The sequence below is a fragment of the Acinonyx jubatus genome, chromosome A2, assembly GCF_027475565.1.
Source record: "Acinonyx jubatus isolate Ajub_Pintada_27869175 chromosome A2, VMU_Ajub_asm_v1.0, whole genome shotgun sequence".
Lineage (NCBI taxonomy): Eukaryota > Metazoa > Chordata > Mammalia > Carnivora > Felidae > Acinonyx > Acinonyx jubatus.
The window spans coordinates 54092630-54117589 of record NC_069383.1 but is presented as its reverse complement, the minus strand read 5'-3'; the positions used below and the strand labels follow the sequence as shown (position 1 = coordinate 54117589).

The 24960-nt window shown below is 43.4% G+C and overlaps 1 protein-coding gene across 4 annotated transcripts in view; it reads right to left on the bottom strand.

Annotated features, from left to right (window-relative positions):
- The window catches only part of CDCA7L (cell division cycle associated 7 like), a 38572-nt gene extending 29189 nt beyond the window's left edge, over positions 1-9383 (bottom strand). Inside the window, exon 1 of one of the 4 annotated variants that reach the window (XM_015080412.3) lies at positions 8971-9383. In XM_015080412.3, the coding sequence (XP_014935898.2) occupies positions 8971-8994 (24 nt within the window). In that variant the 5' untranslated portion in view covers positions 8995-9383. Of the gene's footprint in view, positions 1-3416; positions 3563-8970 lie in introns of those variants that run through there. The other 3 variants (XM_015080408.3, XM_027075111.2, XM_053218316.1) reach the window with 3 other exon arrangements.
- Positions 9384-24960: the final 15577 nt, after the last annotated feature.

The window sequence follows — 24960 nt, the reverse complement described above, 5'->3', positions numbered from 1 at the left end:
TATGTGCGAGGGCTTAGAGGAGCCATCGGGTAACAGAGGAAATGGAGTTTTGGCAGAGGTCCCGGGAGGGAGGCAGCCAAACCGCTTGGGAAGAGCTGGTTAATTTCCTTTTCCAGAAAAGTCAGCAGACTGGAAATATGAAGCCAATGTCAAGATTTCACTAGACTCTACAAGACCAGTTATCACACTGGACAAGTGTGCTCTCAAGTGTTTTTCAACAAGGTGCTACGGGCATTCTGGACAGAATGACTATGGCTTCCAATGGGCTCTCCTGCCCACCACAGGGCACTTATACTGTCCCTGCACTCCAAACCCCTTAATACCAGGAGCACCCACCTCAGCCCTGTTAAACTAACAATTGAAAAGAAGCCCAGGTATTTCTATTACCACGACAACCCCAGTTCACTCTGATGAACACCACAGAGCAAATCCAACAGCTAAGATAGGAGAGCCTTTGTGTGTCAGGACATGCCGGGTTACCAAGCAGGAAGAAACAATACCAAGTCTTAAAGGGTTGAAACAAAAAAAAGGCTTCTCTCCTGTTGATGACACGTTCATCCCGGGCAAGCCAGGTGCACCATTCCACACTCTTCCGCACTGTCCTCACACGGGACCTGGGCTGACACAGCTACCGCTACCTGGAACGCTGGCAGATGCAGAAGCGGAGGGAAGGAGACGTGGCAAATGACGCACTGGCATTTAGAAAATTCCACCCAGAAGTGACACACAACCCTTCTCACATTTGATGGGCCAAAGCAGGTCAAACAGTCTTGCCTGTTAGGAGAGCCAGGAAAATGCATCCCTCTCCTTTATCCAGAAGGAAGGAACCTGATCAATTGTACAGAGCCCTGATGGCCTCCCAACTATGGCCGAACAGCATTCTGTGAAGATGCTGGGTCCATGTTCGTTACCGAAAGTTACTAAAGGGTGTATTACTGCCCAGTGTATTACTCAAGAGCATGTCAGCACGGTATCATGCTAAGGAGTCCCATGAAGGGTGAGTCATGTACCGTAGGGTGAAACAATCTTCAAGCTGTTTCAATGTGGTGAGAGAAATAGGACTACCTGGGAAGTAAGTCCAGGAGGGCAAATGACCCAGCGGTGAGGGGTATGGTCAGGAAGGACCACTGGTGGCAGCCCCCACAACTGCAGGGCAGAGTCAGCCTGAAGGCAGACCGACGGGGAAGCAAGAGCATGGAGAACAGCCAGGCAGGAGGTGACTGCCTGGAGGAGGCAGGTGACCCCACACTCACTCCAAACAAGCAGGGAACAGACCCTGACAGTGACAGGGGCCTGGGGGAGGGATCTTCATCCCACAGCCCAGCCCTGAAAGCCTTAACACAGGGGTCCTCTTGACACACTTCGGCCCTGCTGGCAGAGTGGGAAGGGGAATGCGCCCAATCTTTGAGACGCGGCCTATGGGCTGCTGACACTACTTAGCTCCTGACCTTGTGCCACAGTGAATGCACACACTCCCTAGGAGCGCGTCCTTTCTGGTCCCAACCACAGCCGGGGAGGAAGAGGATACACTAGTAACAATGAAGGTTGGCCTGAGGACTAGGGGCTCTTTTCAGTGAGATATTGAAGCTGGCCTTGCGGGAAAACAAAATGATGGAGGCTTTGTTTTAAGTCCATTAAGGGCAGTGTTTTGTAAGAACCCCCCACCACAAGGCTCCCCGCTGCCTTCAATTATTTTAATTAAAAAAATCCCCCAATAAAAAATGCCTGGGACCAACTGTCAGGAAAAAAAATAAAAGAGAGAATTAAGAATAAGCAGTAATTTTAAAGGCACTTTTATTTTTCTTAACTTTCCATTTTAAGCCATTGCTAATGGAGAACAAAATAGAGGCATTAGACATTTTGCATTAAAAAAAATATGCTTAGGCATTTATATCAGTATCAACTGAAGTGTTTTGTTTTCCATTTAATTACCCTCCGAGTCATGGAGCTTTAAATAAAAAGATATTATGGGGTGGGGGAGCAGGCAGGGAGGTATCTTTTCTATTTCAGGATTTGTTACCGGTATGCTCTAAATTTTACACTCACCCTGCTTGTCAAACTCATGAACTCAGGGAGGGCTGGGAGGCTTTCACCACCACAGGTGGGGCAGGGGAAGGGAATTTTCTTCCCAGGAGAGTAATCTTAAATATCCTTTCCGTGTTAAAATAAATAAAAATATATTATGGAGGGGCGCCTGAGTGGCTCAGTTAATTTCAGTTAATTTCGTGCGACTCTTGACTTCCACTCAGGTCACAATCTCATGGTTCAGGAGATGGAGCCCCGAGCTGAGCTCTGCGCTGACAGCACAGAGCCTGCTTGGGATCCTGTCTCCCTCTCTCTCTGCCCTTCCCCTGCTCATGTTCTCTCTCTCAAAATAAATAAGCTTTATATATATGTATATGAGACATAATGCAAAACAGGCCTAACTTTTAAAAATAAAACTGGGTAAAACTGAAGATGGGTGAAAAAATCCCCTGCACAGACAAGGCTGGCTGCTATACCTCCAGGCCTCTGGGGCAGGCTTCTGGGCCTCTCCGCTTTTAGTGCAACAGAAACATTTGAGAAGCCCTGCTAAAGGATGTTCCAGTCTGTCCTAACTCTTACTTCCACTCCCTACATAGTGGCAGCTCTAAACCATCAGGGTTTTTTGTTGGGTTTTTTTGTACAATTCAACAAATATTTAACCCCTGCTCTATGCCAGACCCTTCACACATCAGGATAATTACCATTTCGGCCTGCCACGTGATTCACGGTCACCAGCCACTACCCTGGGGTAAATCCTAAGGCCCTCTTGACAGAGGAAGAGGCCTGCCACGCCAGGCTCTGTGCCAAGAGACCTGGATGCCAGAGCTCAATCATAACTGCAAGGCACTCTCTAAGTACATAGGACCCTCCTGCAGCAGAGGTTTAAAGATGGGGGGCTGCCCACACAGCTGTGCGGCTGCTATGGAGGGCCTGGTGTCTGGGGGAAGGGATCCCTGGACCATACCCAGTGCTGAGGACATCAGTACGACCAGCGGGGGGGGGGGGGGGGGGGGGGGGGGGGGGAACAAGACACCTGTGAAGTTATCACCCACACACCTGGGTGGCTATTTTTAAACATTTTAAGTGACATAAAGTGCATATACCTTAAGCGTACCGTCTGGTAAAGTTTTACAAACTGCACCCAGTTTGTATGCGTGCACACAGATCCAGAAATACATTTTTCTTAGCTCTTAGAAACCCCTTATTATGGAGCCACTGTTTTATCTTTGGACATCCAACCTTAAGTAAACACTTTCAGACACCTAGGAGAGGACTTATAACTGAAATAAACAAAACAAAAGAGGGCAACTCTTTTTAAAAATGGGCCGGTGCCACAGAGGCAAGGGGCTCAGAGCAGGGTATCCCTGTCCTTCCACATCAACATGACTGACCTGCACAAACTCCAGCATAGCCCAGTCCACAGGCACTGAGGCCGTCCTCCATTAGCACATTCTCCGATCTTCTTGGTTTCCTAGGTGGTGAGGAACAGACCTCTACCACTACTCTCTGCAGTCTCCCAAACTAAAAACATAGGGAGGTGCTCTACATTCAGGAAGAAAACAATGTTTCCATCTAATTATCAGGAGCCCTGGTTCCAACCTGAGCAAACACACTTGCTTTCTCTTGGCTAGTAAAGGGGGCAATGCCTTAGGAAAACTTGTTGGAAACTCCCATCCACTGCAAATCAGGCACATTCCTTTCAGGAGGCAGTAAGTACATGATAAAGAAACGGCAATTAAAAACAGCATGGGGGCACCTTGGTGGCCCAGCCAGTTAAGCCTCCATGGGCTCAGGTCAGGATTACAGTTTTTGAGTGGGAGCCCCACTTACAGCTCTGTGCTGACAGCTCAGAGCCTGGAGCCTGCTTTGATTCTGTCTCCCTCGCTCTCTGCCCCTCCCCCACTTGCACTCCGTCTCTCTCAACAACAAACATTTAAAAAAAAAAAAAAAAAAGAAAGAAAGAAAGAAAGAAAAAAAAAAAAACCAGCATGGACCCGGGCGGGCTCCTAGGTGGCCCAGCTGGTTGAGCATCTGACTTCGCTCAGGTCATGTTGTTCCTGTTCGTGGATTTGAGCCCCACTTCAGGCTTTGTGTTGATGGTGTGGAGCCTGCTTGGGATTCTCTCTCTCTCCTCTCTGCCCCTCCCCCACTCATGCTTTCTTGCTTTCAAAATAAATAAAACTCAAGAAAAAAACAACAACAACAACAACAGTGTGGACTCTAACACAAGGCTTAGGTATGCACCACTGCTGTGGTATTGCAAAGTTTCTTCTTTTAATAAAGAAAAATTTTTCAACAGAAAAATACATAAAATACACACTTCAATGAAACACTGCAGTCATTAAAAACGAAAACTGCAAAGACCTCCAAGCTCCCCAGAAATAGCACGGACAGTGCTAAAGAAAGCAGAATTTAAATGGCAATCATACTACAAAATTAGGCAAAAATGGTGACTAAACACAGGCAAACACCAGATGGGAAATATCTAGAAAAATTACACCCAGAGAATAGGAAAGGTAGAGCAGTAGTTCCAAGTCTGTTTTTATTTCAGCTTTTATGAGCATGTTATTACTTGTACAAAAATTGATCTAAGTACCATTCCTATATAAGAGCTTTGTGGATCTTACTCATATTCCCACGTTTTTACACACTACACCTAAAGAATCTGGTCCAAAGCCTAATCTGGCCAGCTGCTAAATAAGAACCAGACCCAGGGCCTGGGTGACTCAGTGGGTTAAACATCTGACTCTTGATTTTGGTTCAGGGCATGATCTCGTGGTTGGTGAGTTGAAACCCACATCAGGCTCCACACTGCTGACAGTGCAGGGGGCCTGCCTGGGATTCTCTCTCTCTGCCTCTGTCTCTCGAAATAAATAAATAAACTTAAAAAAAGAAAAGAAAAGGAAGAACCAGAGCAGCTGCTAATGCCCCAGCCCTTGGAGTTAAAGGGAAGAGCAAAGGAATGAGAAAACTCAAAAGTGCTCACCACCCCTCATATTTACACAATACATTATACTTAGCACGTCCTTGAGTAACTCAATGGCACTGTAAGCTGGACAAAGATTTCTATCCTCATAACATTATTTCAGTGAAAGCTGTGTCACTTGCCAAGATGGATCTCGGGAGTCCAGTGGCAAGAGTGAGGACAGAATCCAGCCTCCTGCCTGGCTGGGCTGCCCAGAGCAAATCACTCCAGTTCCCCGTATCTTTAAAACCCAGATAATACAAGCCACTTCACCGAACTTCAGTGAAGATTCAATCTGATAAAAGGCAATGATAGTTTCCAAGGGGGGGAGTGGAGGTGGGAAAGGGTGACTCCTAAGGTCTTCTCCCATCCCCAAAAACCAAGGGCCCTGAAGCCAGCGGAGTTCTGACAAAGGCAGAAGAGTCCAGGAGTTCCAGAGCGACCTTGGCACTAAACACATAGTAAGTGCTCAAAGAACATCTGATAGGACTAACCCAGCCAGGGAGCCCTCTGTCACCAGCTGATGATTAGGAAGAAAACAAGTCATGAGCTACCTGAACACAAACCCTGGCCCCCAACTGTGAGACTCTACAATGTTTTGCACCGCATACAGATGGTGCATTTAGCACTGTTAAAGACCAAGTATTCTGCGCATTAACTTCAGCTATACTTCAAATATGTTTCTGCATGGTCCTGTTTAAAAACATTCAGATAGAGAACTGATGGTTACCAGAGGGGAGATGGGTGAGGGATGGGTGAAACAGGTGAAGGGGATTAGTATACGTATCATGAGGAGCGCTGAGTAATGTACAGAATTGTTGAATCACAATCCTGTACACATGAAATGAATATAACACTGTATGTTAACTATAGTGGAATTAGTATTAAAAACTGAAAAAATAAAATAAATTCAGAAACCACTGCTTTCCAAGAAGAAAAGAAAATGGTCCTACTGATATTTTCTTCTCTCTAGCCCTCCTCCACCAGCGTGTATCAGTTCCACTTTGGTGAATAAATCTAGATCTTTGGAAAAACCAAATTCTATCTTAGAGATAAAAAATTCTAAACTGTAGGTTAGAGAAAGTGCTGAAGAGTAAAACAGAACTCTCAAGAACAGTTTAAGATGAACATGTCTAGACTATTCTATTTGAATGGCTTTATTGACCTTTTTCATTAATTTACGATCATATTCACTGTTTTAAGTCACAGAATTACCTCATGGATTTCTGCTCTTTGTACCTGACCAGATCAGAATGGCTGTGATCGCGGACATTTCTCCTCATCAATGAGAATTCCGTTCTACAGATGGGATGGTCAAAAGTACATCAAAACAAACAAAAAACAAGTGGCCTTTTAAATATGGGACTATTAAATGGCCAATCGTTATGGGGTCCTTCCAAGAAGTCACAACAATCCCTTTCTGTGAGCAGCTTCTGAAGCTCTGGGCACACATGTTGAGTCAGAGAATCCTAAGGCTACACTTTGTAGCTATGAGGTCAATACCAGAGAAATTCCTCTTTACCCCTTCCACAGCATGCATGACTAGGAGACTAGCTCCGTTTCCTTCTCCAAGAGTCCAACCTGTACCCTAGAGCAAGAAGAGAGTAAAAGGACAACACTGACACTCACAACCTCCTGGTTCTTCTGCTAGGAAGCTTCGGCAGTCCCAGCCTGCAGCTCCTGTTTGAGCTGCACTCCAGAGGGCTCTCAGGAAGGGACCACACCCTTGCCTTTACTGGGGCACTACTCCTGTCATTCAACATAAAAACATAAAGACCCAGGGATGGGCCCAATCAGGACTTCAGCCATAGGAGGTGTGGTCCCCGTCAAAGAACATCAAATCTAACCCAGGGGTGAGGTTGCCAAAAAAGCAGAAAGTAGAAGGGAGTTCAGTTTAAATCAATGTCTTAGAACATTAGGCCGTAAGCGGCTTTGCTGGAACCCCTTCCAGCTCTGCCCTTTCCAAGGGATGGAAATTATATTTACTGTGTATGTGAGACCAAAAGCCACTGCACACTGTGCTCTAATGCCACGTCAGGCAGTTCATCACACTGCTTTATTCATAAGGCTGGGGGACAGGGTAGAGCCACTCGAATTTAGTACCTTGTTGTGCCTGAAATGTTCATTAAGTGCTCTCACCTACAGTCACCCGCCCACCCTATAGAACTTCCCCACTAATTTAAAGAGACTATAATCTGCTCATGTTTAAATTATGATGAACAGGAACATTTCAACTGGAAAAATCGTCACACATCTTAGTTTGTGATGCCAATTAGGTCTTTAGGAAAGAAAAAAAAACCTGATCATCTTACATAAAGTAATTTGCCCCAATTGGTACATAATAGGTCAGATTATAATTTGTGGATTACCCCCACCTGGTAAATAGTTTATTTAACATTTTAGAGCTACCAAAAATAAGTCTCATTATCTGACAATAAAATGTTCACTTCCAAATGCATCTAAGTGGTGGGAGCGTAGTTAGGGCAGAACAACAGGTTTCCATAATCCTATATTATCAAGATACATTTTCTGATGAAATTCACCTAGGGCCCAAGGCTCCTTCCAGAAAGGGTGAGATCCTAGAGAAAGTAAAGCCTCCTAGAAGCACAAGAGACTAATTATATCATCAAGGCCAGTGGAAAATAAAACAAAAGCAAAAAACTAACCCTATCTCAGTCCTTACTCTTGAGGTCTGTCCTTTCCTTACTTTTAATACCTCCCCTCACTGGGGAAATTTAAAAATAATACCCTCTCATAAACAACATTTTTTTTTCCCTCAAATGTCTACTTGCAGGAAACCTTGCAGACATCACTAAATGGCCAAAGGGACCAACCATTAGTGGCTCTGCCTCTAATTTGCGCCAGGACTCAGGCAGGTGATAGCAGCCTGCGCTCAGGCACCACTGACTGCTCGGGCAGCCTGGGCGCTGCTGGGTCGCTTCAGTCTCCCAACGCCAAGGCCTGGGCCCCCCCCCCCCCCCCCCCGCCTCTCTCTCTCTTTCTCTCCAAGGCCCAGCACCCAGGTAAAGAGGTAAAATACCACCAGTCTAAGGTAAAGTGGAAACGGTGAGTCAAAGGCACTCACAAAACAAACAAAAAACCGTTACACAAAGCCTCCCCCAACTCTCACAAGCTGCTTCCTTCCCTTTCTAGAAGTTTTATTTTTAGTTCATTTCAAAAAAGTTGGCATTACTTACCTCTGAAAATACTAGGTATGTTCGTTACTAGAAAGGGAAAGCTCTTAAGTAAAACAGGAAACTGAAGCCACGTTCACATTCCCACCACCCAGTGAAACATTTGGGGGTACTCTCAAGTGTGTGTTAATGGAGATTTTTAAAACCTAGTTAGGACCATACTTCATAACTGGGTCCTGCTGTTTACGCTTTGTGATCTTGGGGCTTTTTGTTTTTTAACTTGGCCTCATGACGTTGCCATTTCCCCTTCCAAGTGGTTACTAATTATTCCCTGAAAACAGTTACTAAAGTTCTAGAACAAATACAAGAGCAATTCCTTGTAAATTACACCCCATTATCCGAGTTGAACAGGACCCTTACGGTTTTCTACAAAACTCACTTGCCTGAAACTTCCTTATTTCTGTGCTAATTCCCGGAGAAAGTGGGGGGCGCGCACCAGAAAGCGCCCCGCACACCCCTCTCCACCCCCGCCTGCACCTCCCTCGAAACGTGTCCACTCCTCAGGCTCGCGGCCCCAGCGGCCCGGCCTGCGACCCCCCGGGCACCCACCCGGGAGGGAGGTGAGCGCCACGCGCGGGGACGCCCACCCTCTCCAGTCCTGGCGGCACAGCGACGACCCCCTGCGCACACCTGCACGGCGCGCCCGCTCCGGCGTTCGCGGGGCTAGGCTGGCCAGATCCACAACGCGGTGGCTCAGGGCCACGTTTCCACCCCGAGGCGGGGAGGAGAGCCGAGAGCAAACGGCAGGCAGGCCGTGATGCGTCCGCGTAGCGGCGGGACCCTCACCTGTGAGCGAGACGCCAGCTCCATTCTTCCCACCCGGGCTCCAGCCTCCTGCTACCACGCGGCCGGGGGAACCTGGCTCGCCACGGGCCCGTCGCCAGCAGAACACCCGCGGCCGCGCAGCCCGCGCGCTGCGCCGGGAGCTCCGGCGGGCTCGGGGAGGGGCGCACTTGGCGCCCGGGACGGGGGAGCTCGCCGCGCCTCCCACCCGGCGCCGCCGCGCTGGGCTGCGAGGCTCGAGTCTCGGACCAAACTTTCGCGACCGGTGAACTTCGCTTCGGCCGCGGCGTGAGAGGAGGCAGCAGACGGGCGCGGCCCCAGGCGGCTGCGGGTGCGGGGGCGCCGGGCTCCCCCCTGCAGCGGCGGGAGGGAGTGGAGCCGTCCGGCCGGGTTTCGCGCGGGAGAAATGAGGGGGCAGTCCCGGCGCAGCCTCCAGCTGGCACGCCCGGCTACGCGCGCCGGATATTTGCACGGCTTATTCCAGGTCCTGCCCTGGAGCACATGCCTCTGTTGCAATCCGTGTCTCTGCTCCAGAAAAGCATTGTAGAGCTACTTCAGAGCTGGTTTTGTTTCGCTGTTGCAAAGGGGCGGGGTTCCGCCGCCTCCCCAAACATTTTCTACAGGGTTCACTTTGCAAACCAGGCATTCCGGGTTGGGGAGCTGCAAAATCCCCTGGAACTTTAGACAGCCTTTGCTACACCATTGTACACGTAGGCCTATAGCCCCACTAGAGATTTCTAGAGGTTAGAAAGTTGATTAAGGAATACTGGCTGAGCAGGTAGTATGTGTCAGGCACTGTATTAGACCTGGCAACACAAGATTGCACAAAAAACAGGCCCCTGCTCTGTCGGAGCTTCGGGAACCAGCCACGGGCATGACGACATAAATGCAATATTCATGCAGGTAAGTCTAACAGTAATGTCACAATTAATTTGATTAATAATTTAACAATTCAAATATCATCGATAATGGTGATAATAAATTCAATTATAATGATGCAAATAAAAGTAAATGTGGAGCTATGATAGATGCCAGGAAGGAAAAGGTAAGTGGTACTACGGTGGTTTAAAACAGGGAGACTTAATTTGGCACAGGTCAGGGAAGAATTCTTAAAGTTCAGGTATGAAGAGTGAAGAATTAAGTGGGTGGAGATTGTGGAAGGCTTAAAGTAGGTATTGGGGGAGGGTGATGCATGAAGTTGTCCTCAAATCCTAGCAGGGTTGCTGGGCAGTATTGAGAACCAGTTTAGCACTGTGGTCTTGAGTTCACAGCTGAACACTCTATGCGTGAGACCTTCTGCAGCCCTTCTTGGCTGCTTGGGAATCTGACATTCATCTTTTCTTGGTTGAAGCAGGGAATGAAGTTGGTCAAACATTTGCTAAAGCTTGAGGAGAAAACATCTGGGAACTGCCCCCTTTTTCCTACTTTCATTGGTTCAGCAAACATGTCTTATGTGCTCTCCATGTTCCAGACTGTGGGGGAAGAAAGACCAATAAAATCTGGTCTGATTTTTTTAAAAAGTTTTGTTGTCTATTTATTGGATAAGCTATTCATTATAGCCACTTTCATTTTTATTATGCCCTATCTCCTTAAATCTTCTCAATATTCTTCCAGATTCTTGTTATCCACATTTTTAAATAAGGAGACAGAATCTAAGAAGATACATTAGGGGAAAGATCCCTGTCACCCTACTAGTAAATAACAACTGCAGACTGCCAAACTGAAAACCATTCCTTATGCCTCCAAATTCAGCATTCTCTCCGTTATTCTTTACCTTTTCCCTTTGGTTGCCAGGAAACTCAATAGTGAAATTTATTCCCTTAGAACTTTTTTTTTTTTGTATATTTGCTTTCCATGAAACAGTGATCTTATTTTCATCTGTTTCCTTTCATTGTAGGTTGTATCCCGTTTGCAAAAGGGAATATGAATTTGACATAGGTCAGATTTTGCAAAGCACTTAAAGTAACCTAGTTCTTATTTGGAAAACTATAAACAACTGAGCCTTCTTGCTTTAGAGATTTGCTGTAACTAGTCCTTAAGTCTTCAATTGTCAACCCATAAACTTTCTTCCTTTGTCTGGAAAAGCCCATGCACTTCAATAGTACTTAGTAATTGATTCTATAGTGGTGTGTTTCGTTGTCCGATTGTGGTTCCATTCTGTTCACAGTTGACCTTTGAACAACCTGGGGGTTAGGGGTGTTAAGCCCCACCACAGTCAAAAATCAATGTGTAACTTTTGACTCCCCCAAAACTTAACTACTAATAGCCTACTGTTAATACATATTTTGTATGTTATGTGTATTATACGCTGTATTCTTACAATAAAGTAAGCTACAGAAAAAGTGTTAAGAAAATTGTAGGAAGAGAAAATACACTCACAGTACTGTACTGTATTTATTTTTAAAAATCCATGTATAAGTAAACTGTACAGTTCAAACCCACGTTTTTCAAGAGTCTACTTACTACTCATTGTTACTGATGGGATTCATAACTTGTGAGCACGGAGTTTCAGCTTGGCACTGCAAGAATGAGAGTCCTTTCCCAGAAGCAATAGTATACATATTGCAACAGAGAAAAAGGAGATGCCATGTTTGTAAATTTCTTTAAGAATCTCTGTCTCCAAGTGCCTGGGTGGCTCAGTCAGTTGAGCGTCCAACTTTGGCTCAGATCATCATCTCCCAGTTCGTGGATTTGAGCCCCACGTCAGGCTCTGTGCTGACAACTCAGAGCCTAGAGCCTTCTTCAGATTCTGTCTCTATCTCTTTGTGCCCCTCCCCCATGCTCGCTCTCGCACTCTCTCTCTCTCTCTCTCTCAAAATTAAGTAAACATTAAATTTAAAAATTAAAAAAAGAATCTGTCTCTCTGTCTAGAAATCTATGCTTGCTTTTCATATGTTTCCATGAGAGGATTAAAAACTTAGTCTACAGTACCTTCCACAAGGTAGGAAATCTGTGATTAAATGCCATCACACATACTTCGAATAACATGAAATAGTTGTGATTATTTATCGACCATGACCCCCAATTTTTTCTCTGTAAAAAAAGTTCAAACATTTCTCCTCTGCTCTGAAGTAGTGCCTCTGCCCGCCCCACAGAGCTCAGCTTTGGACAAATCCTCAGTGCACCCTTTATAGCCAAGAAGTGTACCAGTTTGGTATTCTGGAGAGCCCAGCAAAGAATCTACCTTTGGCAGAAAGCTGGAAGCAATGTGGGTAATATCTGAATACTGCTTAGCATTAATTTTGATCATGAATGAATGAAGTGACAGTTAAACAAGATAACGTCTCTACTTGCTCTCTATGTCTTGGGATCTTGAAACTGCCATCTCATTGAGATAAGACCTGACCTAGAAAGGAAGACCAGCCCTAAATTTGAGACCCTCAGAGATCACATTTCCAAGTTGTTACAGAATAAAAGATCTAAAATTGAGTCTCTTACAGGAGAGTCATCATCTAACCGTGACTGGGTGCCGTTCTGGAAGGTTTTCTTTAATTACAAACTGGTATTCTTTCTTCCGAACTTGGCTTGCCAAGATACTGCTGTCACAGCCAGCTTAAATACATTCTGATAAAAACCATTTGAATGGCTATGAAGAAAAAGACACGAATGACCAATAATCGATGCCTTTATACATTGGGTGCAAAAAAGTACACATCAGGTGAAACTGTAATGCCCATGCTTCTACCAAAAAGTCAATGGTAATAGTGGCATCCATCACAGCAGCTAACTAAATGAACACTGACTGGGCACCAATCCCTGTGCTGAGTTCATCTTTGCAAGCATTCTCTCATTTAATCTTTCAGCTGTGACAGTTACCCATCTGTTCCTCAAACACAGTCCCGGGAAAATAAATCAAACAATGTTTTCAAAGCATTTGAGATTTCTTAGAGATGCTATATAAACTCAAAATATGATTAATGCAATCCATATTTCATAGGGTTTTTGCAAAATGTATATTATTAATAATTTATCCTGTGAACATATAACTATGACTAGGGACTGACAAGAAATGGATGAAAATGAAAACAGATTATCCAATAACTCTTACCTTTCTAAGAACTTATGTGTTATAAAAGGAAATGGTAATAATGATCCATTTCTAATTAGTGGTACCAACAAAAGTACTGTGGGACGTAGTTTTTAAAGAACTAAGGTTTTTTTCACAATTATATAGACAGCATTTTAAAAATATAATTATAGGGGCGCCTGGGTGGCTCAGTTGGTTAAGCGGCCGACTTCGGCTCAGGTCATGATCTCGTGGTCTGTGAGTTCGAGCCCCGCGTCGGGCTCTGTGCTGACCGCTCAGAGCCTGGAGCCTGCTTCAGATTCTGTGTCTCCCTCTCTCTGACCCTCCCCCGTTCACGCTCTGTCTCTCTCTGTGTCAAAAATAAATAAATGTTAAAAAAAAAATTTTTTTTAAATAAAAAATATATATAATTATAAATATAATTAATAATATAATTATAAAATATCAACATAAAGAGTTCAGGAAAAATGTATCTGTAAAACATAACTTTTAAATTCATTCCTCAATGACTAAAAGTCTTAAGACATTAGTTTTGATATTTTGATTTTTTTTATTTAAAAAATTTTTATGATGTTTACATATTTTTGAGAGAGAGACAGAGTATGAGCATGAGAGAAAGACACAGAATGTGAAGCAGGCTCCAGGCTCTGAGCTGTCAGCACAAAGCTCCATGTGGAGCTTAAAAACTCACAAACTGTGAAATCGTGACCTAAGCGGAAATCACGCACTTAACCAACTGAGCCACCCAGGTGCCCCCAGAATATTTTTTAAAACAGGGTTTTAATTTCTATTTTGTCCAAGCTAAAATACCAACTATCTAGTATTTCAAAAAAGAATTTCAAAGTATCACTATTCATTCCAATATGAAGGAAACTTTATTGCTTCAGCTAAGGCCCATAATCTCATTTATTTGCTAAACCTATTCAGCATTTGGCAAGCAATAATAGAAAATTTTGCAGAATTAAATGGAAAATTTGGGATCAGAAATGTAAAATTTCTCTAAATAGTTGGCCCTACAAATATTCTGTATTAAAACTATATATCGATATCGTCTCCAGACTTTGGAATTTCCAAAGTTATTACAGATTTATCTTTTTTACTGGCAATAATCAAGTATTCATGCTGGTGGTAAGGGTAGATCACATTTGTGATAGAAAATCCCCAGACTTAGGGCACCCCTGGGTGGCTCAGTTGGTTGAGTGTCCAACTTCAGGTCAGGTCATGATTACACAGTTGGGTTTGTAAGTTCGAGCTCAGCATTGGTCTGTCTGCTGTTAGGGCAGAGCCTGCTTCAGATCCTCTGTCCCCTCCCTCTGTCCCCACCCCACGCCTGTTCTCTCTCTCTCTCTCATTCAAAAATAAACAAACATTAAAAAAAAAGAAGAAGAAGAAGAAGGGTGCCTGGGTGGCTCAGTCGGTTAAGCGTCTGACTTCAGCTCAGGTCATGATCTCACAGTCTGTGAGTTCGAGCCCTGCATCAGGCTCTGTGCTGACAGCTCAGAGCCTGGAGCCTGCCTCAGATTCTGTGTCTGCCCCTCCCATGCTCATGCTGTCTCTATTTCTCAATAATAAATAAACATTAAAAAAAATTTTTTTTTTAAAATAAAAGAAAATCCACAGACTTGGGCAATTATGGGTTCATTTATTGTTCATTTATTCCCTTAAACTCCCAGGTGATTTTATTAGCATGCATGTTTGAGAGCCATCGCTCTTAACCTAGCTCAGTGGTTTGCAAAGTGGGATCCTAAGACCAGCAGTATCAGCATCTCCTGGAAAAAACATTCAAATTCTTGAGCAGGTATGTCTTCATTCTTTACAAGAGTCTTCCCCCAGCACACATACCTATCTTTCTTCTTCCAAATCTATACCCGTTCTGGACTTGAATGTGGCTAAACTGTCCCAGATAAGATTACTCTTGGCTGATAATCTGATCACCATGCCTTCCACAGCTTTCAGCTGTGACCTGCTTATCACGTGCGGATTCGTTTATAGCTTTTGAGTCCAAATGAGCTCCTGACCTTGCTAACTGTCATACCAGGAAATTTCTGACAGCATAAAACTCAAGGTCTAATCTTAAGACTATGTAATGAAACTGATAACCATGAATTCCAAGTTGGACTCAGGAAATGGTGTGTAACAGGTCTTGGGCATTTCTGACTTATTTCCAGAGCAAATCATATCTGTATAGGAAATATGGACAGGAAGTCATCCACTCTGAAAGCGTGTTAAATGTGGCGTGTTACAGAGTGTCATTTTGCATGCACAGCCTTATCACACTCCTCTTGTAAACAGGAGGTGGGCTGCTTCAGACACTGACCAAGTAAACAGAAATGTTGTTTTCAGTCTTTTCTTTAAGAAAGGCAACATTCCAGCTCCCCTGCCTCTTTACTAAAATTGCTGCCACTCTATCTTTCCTCACCACTTTCTTTCCACTCTAAAACTGTCCAGCATTTTATGTAAGAGTTTATTGTTCTGTAAGGGCCCAGGAAAGGCTGAGAGGATTTCTTATGTAAGAAGTTTTTGCCATTGGTTAGGAAAGCTGGGGTATGTGATGGCCCAAACAGAATCTCTTATACTTGAAACATACTTCCCAAAACAGGAAGAAAAGCAAAACAGTCAGATGGAAACCAAGACAATACTAAACGTAATATACAAAATTATATTTTCAGAAACTGCTCGTGTTCTATTGACTATTAGTGCCTGGGATGATATTCATAGCCTAAAACTCATGTTCTGAGAGAAGGTAAATCAGTGCCTACATTACAGCCAAAAGGGAATTCACCCACAAGGTCGAAAGAAAAAGCCAGTGCAAGCAAACCATTTATTTGACATGGTAACTTTAACTTTTGCTTTCTTCTCTTCCTTTAAAAAAAAAAAAAAAAAAAAAAAAGGCAAACTAAACTATTGGAATAGGCTAGGCAAGAGGCTAGTATCAGCAGTTACTGAAGTTTATTAACTTCTGGTTAAAACTGTAACTGCTTTGGGCGCCTGGGTGGCTCAGTCGGTTAAGCGTCCGACTTCAGCTCAGGTTGCGATCTCGCGGTCCGTGAGTTCCAGCCCTGCGTCGGGCTCTGGGCTGATGGCTCAGAGCCTGGAGCCTGCTTCCGATTCTGTGTCTCCCTCTCTCTCTGCCCCTCCCCCGTTCATGCTCTGTCTCTCTCTGTCTCAAAAATAAATAAACGTTAAAAAAAAATTTTTAAATAAAACTGTAACTGCTTAAAAGTATTTAAGTATCTTCAAAACTCATGAAATCATTTAAAGGAAACCTTGGAGATGAGCAAAAATGGTTGTGCTGACAGCTTCTGCTTCAGCATCTGGATCTCAATTCCCTCCAGCAATACGACTGCTGTGCACCATCACTAATGCACATTTCAGCTGGCATCTGGTAGCCGTTGTAGACCTCTAAGCTTCAGAAGCCCCTCTGCCCCCCTTAGACTGCAAATAAAGACATAGCTGTGGTTTTGTGGCAAACAACCCATCTTGAAGCAGCTTGTTTTTTCATTTTGTAAAAAATAGATTTTCTTTGTCTCCTGGGACCCACATAGAGTTGAAATACACCACCAGAAGTATCATTTTCAGTTGCATGTTTAAATTTTTAAAAATTTTTAAGCTTTATTTATTTTTGAGAGAGACAGAGACAGAGACAGAGCGTGAGTGGGGGAGGAGCAGTGAGACACAGAATCAGAAGCAGGCTCCAGGCTCTGAGCTGTCAGCACAGAGCCCTACTACACGGGGCTTAAACTCATAAACCATGAGATCATAACCTGAGCCTAACTCGGACACCCAACGGACTGAGCCACCCAGGTGCCCCTGATTGCATATTTTAAATTGAGATCATTGTAGATTCACATGCAGTTATAAGAAATAATGCAGAGAAATTCTGTGTGCATTTTGCCCAGGTTCCCCCAATAGCAACATTTTTGGAAATTACAATAAGGTGTCATGCAGGATATTGATACAATTTACCAATCCAATTTAGATTCCTCCCATGTGACTTGCAAGTGTGTGTGCATGTGTGTCCAGCATTTAGTCCCATACAAGGTTATCACACACATAGCTTTGTGCCTGCAACCCAGTAGTCAAAATACTGGACATTCCAACCTCACAAGACCCCTCCTGTTTCCCTTTTATAACCACACCCACCACTCTGCTATTTACTCCTTCCTTTCCTGAACCCCTGGTAACCATTGATCTGCTCTCTGTTTATAACATTTTATAATTTCAAAACTGGTAGGGGCACCTGGCTGGCTGAGTTGGTAGAGCATGTGATTCTTCATCTCAGGATCATGAGTTTGAGCCCCACATTGGACAAGGAGCCTACTTTTTAAAAACCATTATATATACCCAAGGGATACAGGAGTACTGATGCATAGGGGCACTTGTACCCCAATGTTTATAGCAGCACTCTCAACAGTAGCCAAATTATGGAAAGAGCCTAAATGGCCATCAACTGATGAATGGATAAAGAAATTGTGGTTTATATACACAGTGGAGTACTACGTGGCAATGAGAAAGAATGAAATATGGCCCTTTGTAGCAATGTGGATGGAACTGGAGAGTGTGATGTTAAGTGAAATAAGCCATACAGAGAAAGACAGATACCATATGGTTTCACTCTTATGTGGATCCTGAGAGACTTAACAGAAACCCATGGGGGAGGGGAAGGAAAAAAAAAAAAAGAGGTTAGAGTGGGAGAGAGCCAAAGCATAAGAGACTCTTAAAAAGTGAGAACAAACTGAGGGTTGATGGGGGGTGGGAGGGAGGGGGGGGGTGGGTGATGGGTATTGAGGAGGGCACCTTTTGGGATGAGCACTGGTTGTTGTATGGAAACCAATTTGACAATAAACTTCATATATTGAAAAAAAAATAAAACACAATACTAGATATAAAAATAAAAAATAAATAAATAAAAACTGCTATATAACCTTTTAGAGAATACTATGTGACCCTTTGGAATTGGCTTTGTATTTTCATTTTTTTATTTTTTAAAGTTTATTTATTTATTTTGAGAGAGAGAAAGCACGAGTGCACCAGCAAGAGAGGGTCAGAGGGAGAGAGGGAGAAAGTGAGAGAAAGAGAGAATCTCAAGCAGGCTCCGTGATCAGCTCAGAACCCAATGCGGCACTCATTCCCCCGACCCTGGGCTCATAACCTGAGCCTAAATAAGAGTCAGATGTTCAACCAACTGAGCCACCCAGGTGTCCCTTGGAATTGGCTTTTTAAAGGCAGCATAATTCTCTGGAGATTCATCCAAGTAGTTGTATTTATCAGGTCAACTGTTCCTGTTTATTGCTGAGTAGTCACGATGTGTCCGTACCACAGGTCTTAACTATCACCTGTGGAAGGACACTTGGGTTGATTCTAGTTTTGGGGGTATTACAGATAAGGCTGCTATGAACATTTATGTGAAGGTAGTCTTCATTTCTTTGGAGTAAAGAGTGCACTTACTGAGTCATCTGGTAGTTGCAAGTTAGTTCCAGATGAAATTGCCAAATTTTCCCAGACTGGCTCTACCATTTCACATTCCCAACAGCAACGTGGTGAGCGATCCAATCTCGCCTCCTGGATTGGGTTCGACTCCAGACGCGTCTTCTCCTGTATTTGTTGTTGTTACTATTTCTTATTTTAACCATTCTGAGAGATGTGTAGTGATAACTCAGTGTGGTTTTCATTTGCATTTCCCTGATGGCTAATAACATAGAACATCTTTTCATGTGCTTATTTACCATCTTGATTTCCTCTTTGATAAAATGTCTTTTTTCTTTTCGCCCTTTTTATAATTGGATTGTTTCTTCACTGTTGAATTTTGAAAATTCTTTTTATGTTCTCAATATTAGCCCTTTGTCAGATATGTGTCTACAAATATTTTCTACCAGTCTTTAGTGGGTCTTTTCATCTTCTTCACAGATGATTTCACCAAGCAAAAGTTTTTAGTTTTGATGAGATTCAATTTACCACTTTTTCCCCCTGAAACAGTTATAATTTTACATTTTATATTTCAGTCTATGATCCATTTTGTGTTCCTTTTTTTTAAGATGTGAGATTTAGGTCAAGTTTTATATTTTCCCCCTATGTTCAGTTGCTTTAAGCAGCGTTTGATGAAAAGGCTATCCCTCCCTCATTGAATAACTTTTGCATCTTAGTTGAAAGTCAGGTGAGCATGTCTGTGTGGGGCCACTATTCGGTTCTCTATTCTGTTCCCTTAATAGCCCTGAGTCAGTATCACACCATCTTCATTACCGTAGCTGTATAGTTAAGACCGCAGGATCAGATGGAGTAATTCTTCCTACTTTATCTCTCTTTGTAAAGATTATTTTAGCTACTCTGGGTCAATGCTTTTCCCTATAAATTTAAGAATAAGCTTGCCTATATCTACATAAAGACTTGCTAGAATTTTGATAGGAAATGTATTAAGCCTATAGATTAACTGGAGGAGAATTAACATCATTACAATATTGATTCTTCCAATCCATGATCAAGTTATGTCTCTCCATTTATTTATGTCTTTTTTGATTTCTTCTATCAGAATTTGTTATTTTCAGCATATAGATGCTATACATGGTTTTTTTTTTTTTAATTTTTTTAATGTTTTAAAGCTGTCAGCACAGAACCCGACGCGGGGCTCGGGCCCACAGACCGTGAGATCATGACCTGAGCCGAAGCTGGATGCCTAACCGACTGAGCCACCCAGGTGCCCCAATGCTATACATGTTTTAAGTGCATACATAAGTATTCATTTTCTTTGGAGCAATTATAAATAGTATTTTTACAACGATGTTGCAAATTATTTTTAATTTCAGCTTCTGTATATTAACTGTTCCTATATAGAAATGCAATCAATTTTTGTACGTTGTTCTTTTATCCTGTGACCTATCTGAACTTACTTATTACTCCTAGGAGGTTTTGGGAAATTCTTAGAGATTTTCTACATAGACAATCGTGTCACCTGCAAATAGAGACCATTTTATTGCCTCCTTTCTAAATAATATGCCTTTTATTTCTTTTTATTTTTTAATGTTTATTTATTTATTTTTGAGAGAGAGAACAAGTATGGGAGGGGCAGAGAGAGGGAGACACAGAATCTGAAGCAGGCTCCAGGCTCTGACCTGTCAGCACAGTGCCTGATGCAGGACTTGAATTCATGAACCGTGAGATCATGACCTAAGCCAAAGTCAGATGCTTAACCGACTGAGCCACCCAGGTGCTCCTATGCCTTTTTTTTTTTTTCTTGCCTTACTGCAATGGCTAGATCCCCCAGTACAATATTGAATAAAAGTAAAAGAATTGTTTAAAATGTTTAAATTTTCTAATTTTTTAAATCAGTTTTTTAAATATTTTTTTAATGTTTATTTATTTTTGAGGGAGAGAGCAAACAAGCATGAGCAGGGGAGGGGCAGAGAGAGGGGGGCATACAGAGGATCTGAAACAGGCTCTGTGCTGACAGCTGTGAGCCTGATGTGGCCGCTTGAACTCACAAACTGTGAGATCACAACCTGAGCCGAAGTCAGAAGCTCAACTGACTAAGGCACCCAGGTGCCCCATAACTTTTTTATTGTTTTAGCTGCAGGTTCTGGCAAATAGCAAAATTCGTCTGCAGCTTTCTCTCTTTCTACCCTCTCCCTCCTCCTGATGACTAGAACATCTGGCCCATGCATATTATTCAAAATGTCTGATTGTAGTCAACAGATGTGATTTTCAAAAACAAAAAGAGTAGTAACAGTTTAGCATTTCTCTTGGGGATTAGTGAGCAATGTTTTATATTTTTTCATCATGGCAGCATCGTGTGAGGCAGCTAAAAAATGGCACATTTTTTTGTTGGATGCTATGGACTTAATTGCCCCGCCCCCCCATATTTATATGTTGAAGCCTTACCTCCAATGTGACTGTATCTGAAGATAAGGTCTTTAGGGGGTAAAGTTGAGTGAAGTCAGAAGAGTGGGGCCCTCTTCCCAGATAACGATCGGCTTTATAAAAAGAGGAAGACATCTCTCCGTCTCCCTGCCATGTGGGCACATGGGGAAAAAGGCAACTGTCTCCAAGCCAGAGGAGAGCTCTCACCAGACACTGAATCAGCTGGCACCTTGATCTTGTACTTCCCAAACTCTACAATTCTGAGACAATAAACACCTATCGCTTAAGCCACCCAGTCTGTGCTATTTTGTTATGGCAACCTGAGCTGACTGATACATGGGATGTGTGCCAGTGATACCCTAGGGGAAAAGCCCTCGCTACGCTTGGCCAGCCCACGCTACATAAGAAAGCAATGGTGGTACGTCTTGTCCTAAGGTCCTAGGGAAGAAAGCAAAGGAAGTGTGATTCAGTTTTTATGCTCGAGATCTCATTATCAGCAGCAGGAGAGATTGCTAGGGTTCCCACAATGTTTCATGACAACTAAGCGGAACACTCTACCTTGATCAGGGAATGCTTCCCAATATGGAGGTTGCATGAACCCTGTAAAAACAGAGGTCCACACAGACCAGCAAGCCCAGGGATACCTAGAAGGGTGGTTCTCGGGTTAGCATGCCTCGGAACCACCTGAGGTGCTTGTTCGAATTGCAGATACCTGCCCTACCCTTCCAGATGTGGATTCAATAGGTCCAGCATTAGGACGAACAACTATGCCAGTTTGCACAGTACTGTCCTGGTTTCACTAAAACCACGCTGCTCGGGAAACCCCTTAGTTCTGGGTTTAGGTGCTGGAATCTGCCCATTTAACAAGCATTATAGTAAATTTGGATGTGAATAATCTTCACACTATCCTTTGAGAAATGCTGACCTGGAGAGTTGATGTTAACTTACAATTTTTATCAGGTGGAAGGAGAAGATGTTATAAAGAGCGCCTGTGAAAAGAACTTGCTGGATTTTAAGCATATTCACTTTTAAGCCCAGATTGTGGATGGGAAGATGACAACTTACATATTTCAGTAAACAACACCCACCAGACTTGAGCACCTAATGTCCTCCTTTTGCCAGTGCCCAATTTGTGACATTCATGGTAACTTTTGCTTCTGAAACACTGCTTTGCTTTTCAGATATCATTCTTGTTGACTTCGACATCTAGGTGTCCTGCTTCTTGACTTCCTCACATTCTGTATCAATCAATGTCCAGTCAAGAAACAGGAATGATGGCAGTAATTTGCACAGAGAGAATTTAATGTGAAGAATTGTTAGCTAGGTATAAAATTCTTAGCAAGGTAACTGAAAGGGTAAATTGAGAATACTAAGTTATTACTGCCATAGGCAGCGACCATCCCTAGGGCTGGGTGGAGGAAAGGGAGGAGGCCAGGATTATCAAGTAGACAGTGAGAAGAGGGCCTGGAGAGCGGAAACCCACGCCTCTGAGGAGCAGCCAGCTCCGTGGTGCTGGTGTCTCTGAGATGGGCTCCAGAAAGCCGGTGCTACAAGGGTTGGGAAAACACAAACTGGACCCCTTGGCTGCTGTGGGAAGGAACCGCTGCCTGGGTGAAGAAGCATGGCTGGGGTAAAACGGACAGAATAGGGAAACAGGAAGGAGTAGGCCCCTTCTTCCTCCTCCAGCCCTACAGTCTCACTCTGGACTCCCCCATGGGCACAGCGTAACAGGGAGCCATGGTGGAAAAGCACAAGTGAGTTGCAAAGTTCCAGCCCTACTATCACAAGGGAAAGTACAGAAAACGAGCTTGGAGGTAAGAGACAAGGGTGTAACAATGGGTGCATCTCCTCTGACATTTTCTTCCACCTCACCTTCATTGGTCTCTCCCATGATCATATGCTAGAGACTGTCACCACTGATATCTGCATTACCTCTGGAATAATAATCCCAAGCATCTCACTCTCTGACAATTTACTGCCATACCTAAGGCTCACCGGCTGTAATATTGTTGTTCCAACATCACTTGACCTCATTAAGACCTCCAATCCATTGACACTTGATAGACATTCACCATTGAGCTTTTTCCAGCTGCACTTTCCTCCTTCAACAGCTTGGATTCCATGTTATGATAATCACTTCCTTACCCTTAAATCCCTGGATTTTCTCTCCTTGTGTACTACTTGCCCATCAGAATGCCATATCTAGTTAAGTCCAAACAATCCGACCAGTTCATGCCTGCACCAAAGCAGCTGACCATAGACTATTTTCACTTTAATTGACCATAAGTTTTGAACAGATTCTCAATATTCCTCAACAATTTGACTGTATCTTCTTTGTGGGTTTACTTCTCTCCCTTCCCAAGTAAAATGTCACATTTTACAATTTCTCTTTTTCCCCCAGTCTCATTCACTCTACCTCTCTCCCCATCACTGCCAGCACTGACCTGCTCTCTCATTTAATGGCAAAACCAGAAACAATCATTGGGTAGGGCTCCCTCAACTTTCTGTCACTGGATAGACCAACCTGACTGTATCTGAGCCTATACTATTTGCTTTTCTTCTTGCAAAATGGGTGATGTGACTGTTTCTAACAAGAATCACCCCCTCTGTTTGGGCTCTGGCTTTCATCTCCTCTCTTCTTCCCAAGGACTTCACTCCTGCAACTATCATCTCCTAATTTCCTGTAATCAGTTTTTCCCTCTCTATTGGATTCTTCTCTATGGCTTATGAAAAGCCTCACAACTTGAAAGAAAGAAGGAAAGAAAGAAAAAGAGGGGAGCAGAGAGAGAAGAGAAGATGAAAGAAAGAAAGAAAGAAAAGAAAGAAAGAAAGAAAAAGAATCTTCGAATTCACAAAGCCCTTTCAGCTACTAATCCATGTCCTCCACTTGACAACAAAATGTTCTGGAAGAGTTGCCTGTGGTACCTATCTTTATTCCCATATGTCCTACTCTCTCCAGAACCCAAATTATTTGGGTTTCTATCAGCATTAACAAAGACATGTGTTGCCAATAATGATGGTCATTTCTCTCTCTTTTTTTAATACTCAAAACAATTTTTTTAATGTTTATTGATTTTTGAGAGAGATGGAGCATGAGCAGGGGAGAGGCAGAGAGAGAGGGAGACATAGAATCTGAAGCAGGCTCCAGGCTCTGAGCTGTCAGTACACAGCCCAATGTGGGGCTTGAACCCACAAACTGTGAGATTGTGACCTGAACCAAAGTTGGACGCTTAACCAACTAAGCAACCCAGGTGTCTCTCTCTCTCTTTTTTAATGTTTATTTATTGTTGAGAGAGAGAGAGAGAGAGCAAGCACACACGCACACTGTCAGCGCGGAGCCCAACGCAGGGTTTGAACTCACAAACCGTGGGATCATGACCTGAACCTCAATCAGGAGTCGGAAGCTTAACCAACTGAGCTACCCATGGGCCCCTCTGTCTTATCATTCATGACCTCTCAGTGGCAACAGATTCAGGTGGCCGCATGACTTCTCTCAGTTTCTGAGACAGTGGGTCCTCTGGTTCTTCTATCCAACTGGCGACTCTGGCTGAGTCTCCTTTGCTGACCCCCTCTCTTTCAGTTCCACCTCTAAATGTTGGAATGCCCAGAGCGTGATCCTAGGACCACTTCCCTCATCTATTTCCAGCTCTTTCTCTCTAATCAGCCTCGTCCAGTGACTCCTGATTTAAATATTCAGTTGTCTGTTTTTCCATCTCCACCTGGATTGTTTTCTTCAAGGTTCATTTTCCAATTGTTTGTTGCTAGTATATACAAGTACAAATGATTTTTGTATATTGACTATTTCCTGAGATCTTACTAAATTCACTTATTCTAGGAGTTTTTTGTAAGATTCCATTGGACTTTCTATCAGGACAATCATGGCATCTGTAAATAACCACACATCTGTTCTTTCTTACCAATCTTTATGATGTACCTGACAAGTAATGACAAAAAGGAAACTGGTATAGCATGATTAATAAAAGATAAAAAAGATGAGCTCCTTCACCCTGGAGACCTTGTAGGAATATGGTCCTTAGATGTCGGCTGACAGGCCACTTCCTTGGAGAACTTTCCTGACCCCAACACCAGTGTCCATCTGTAAAATGGAGCAGCAG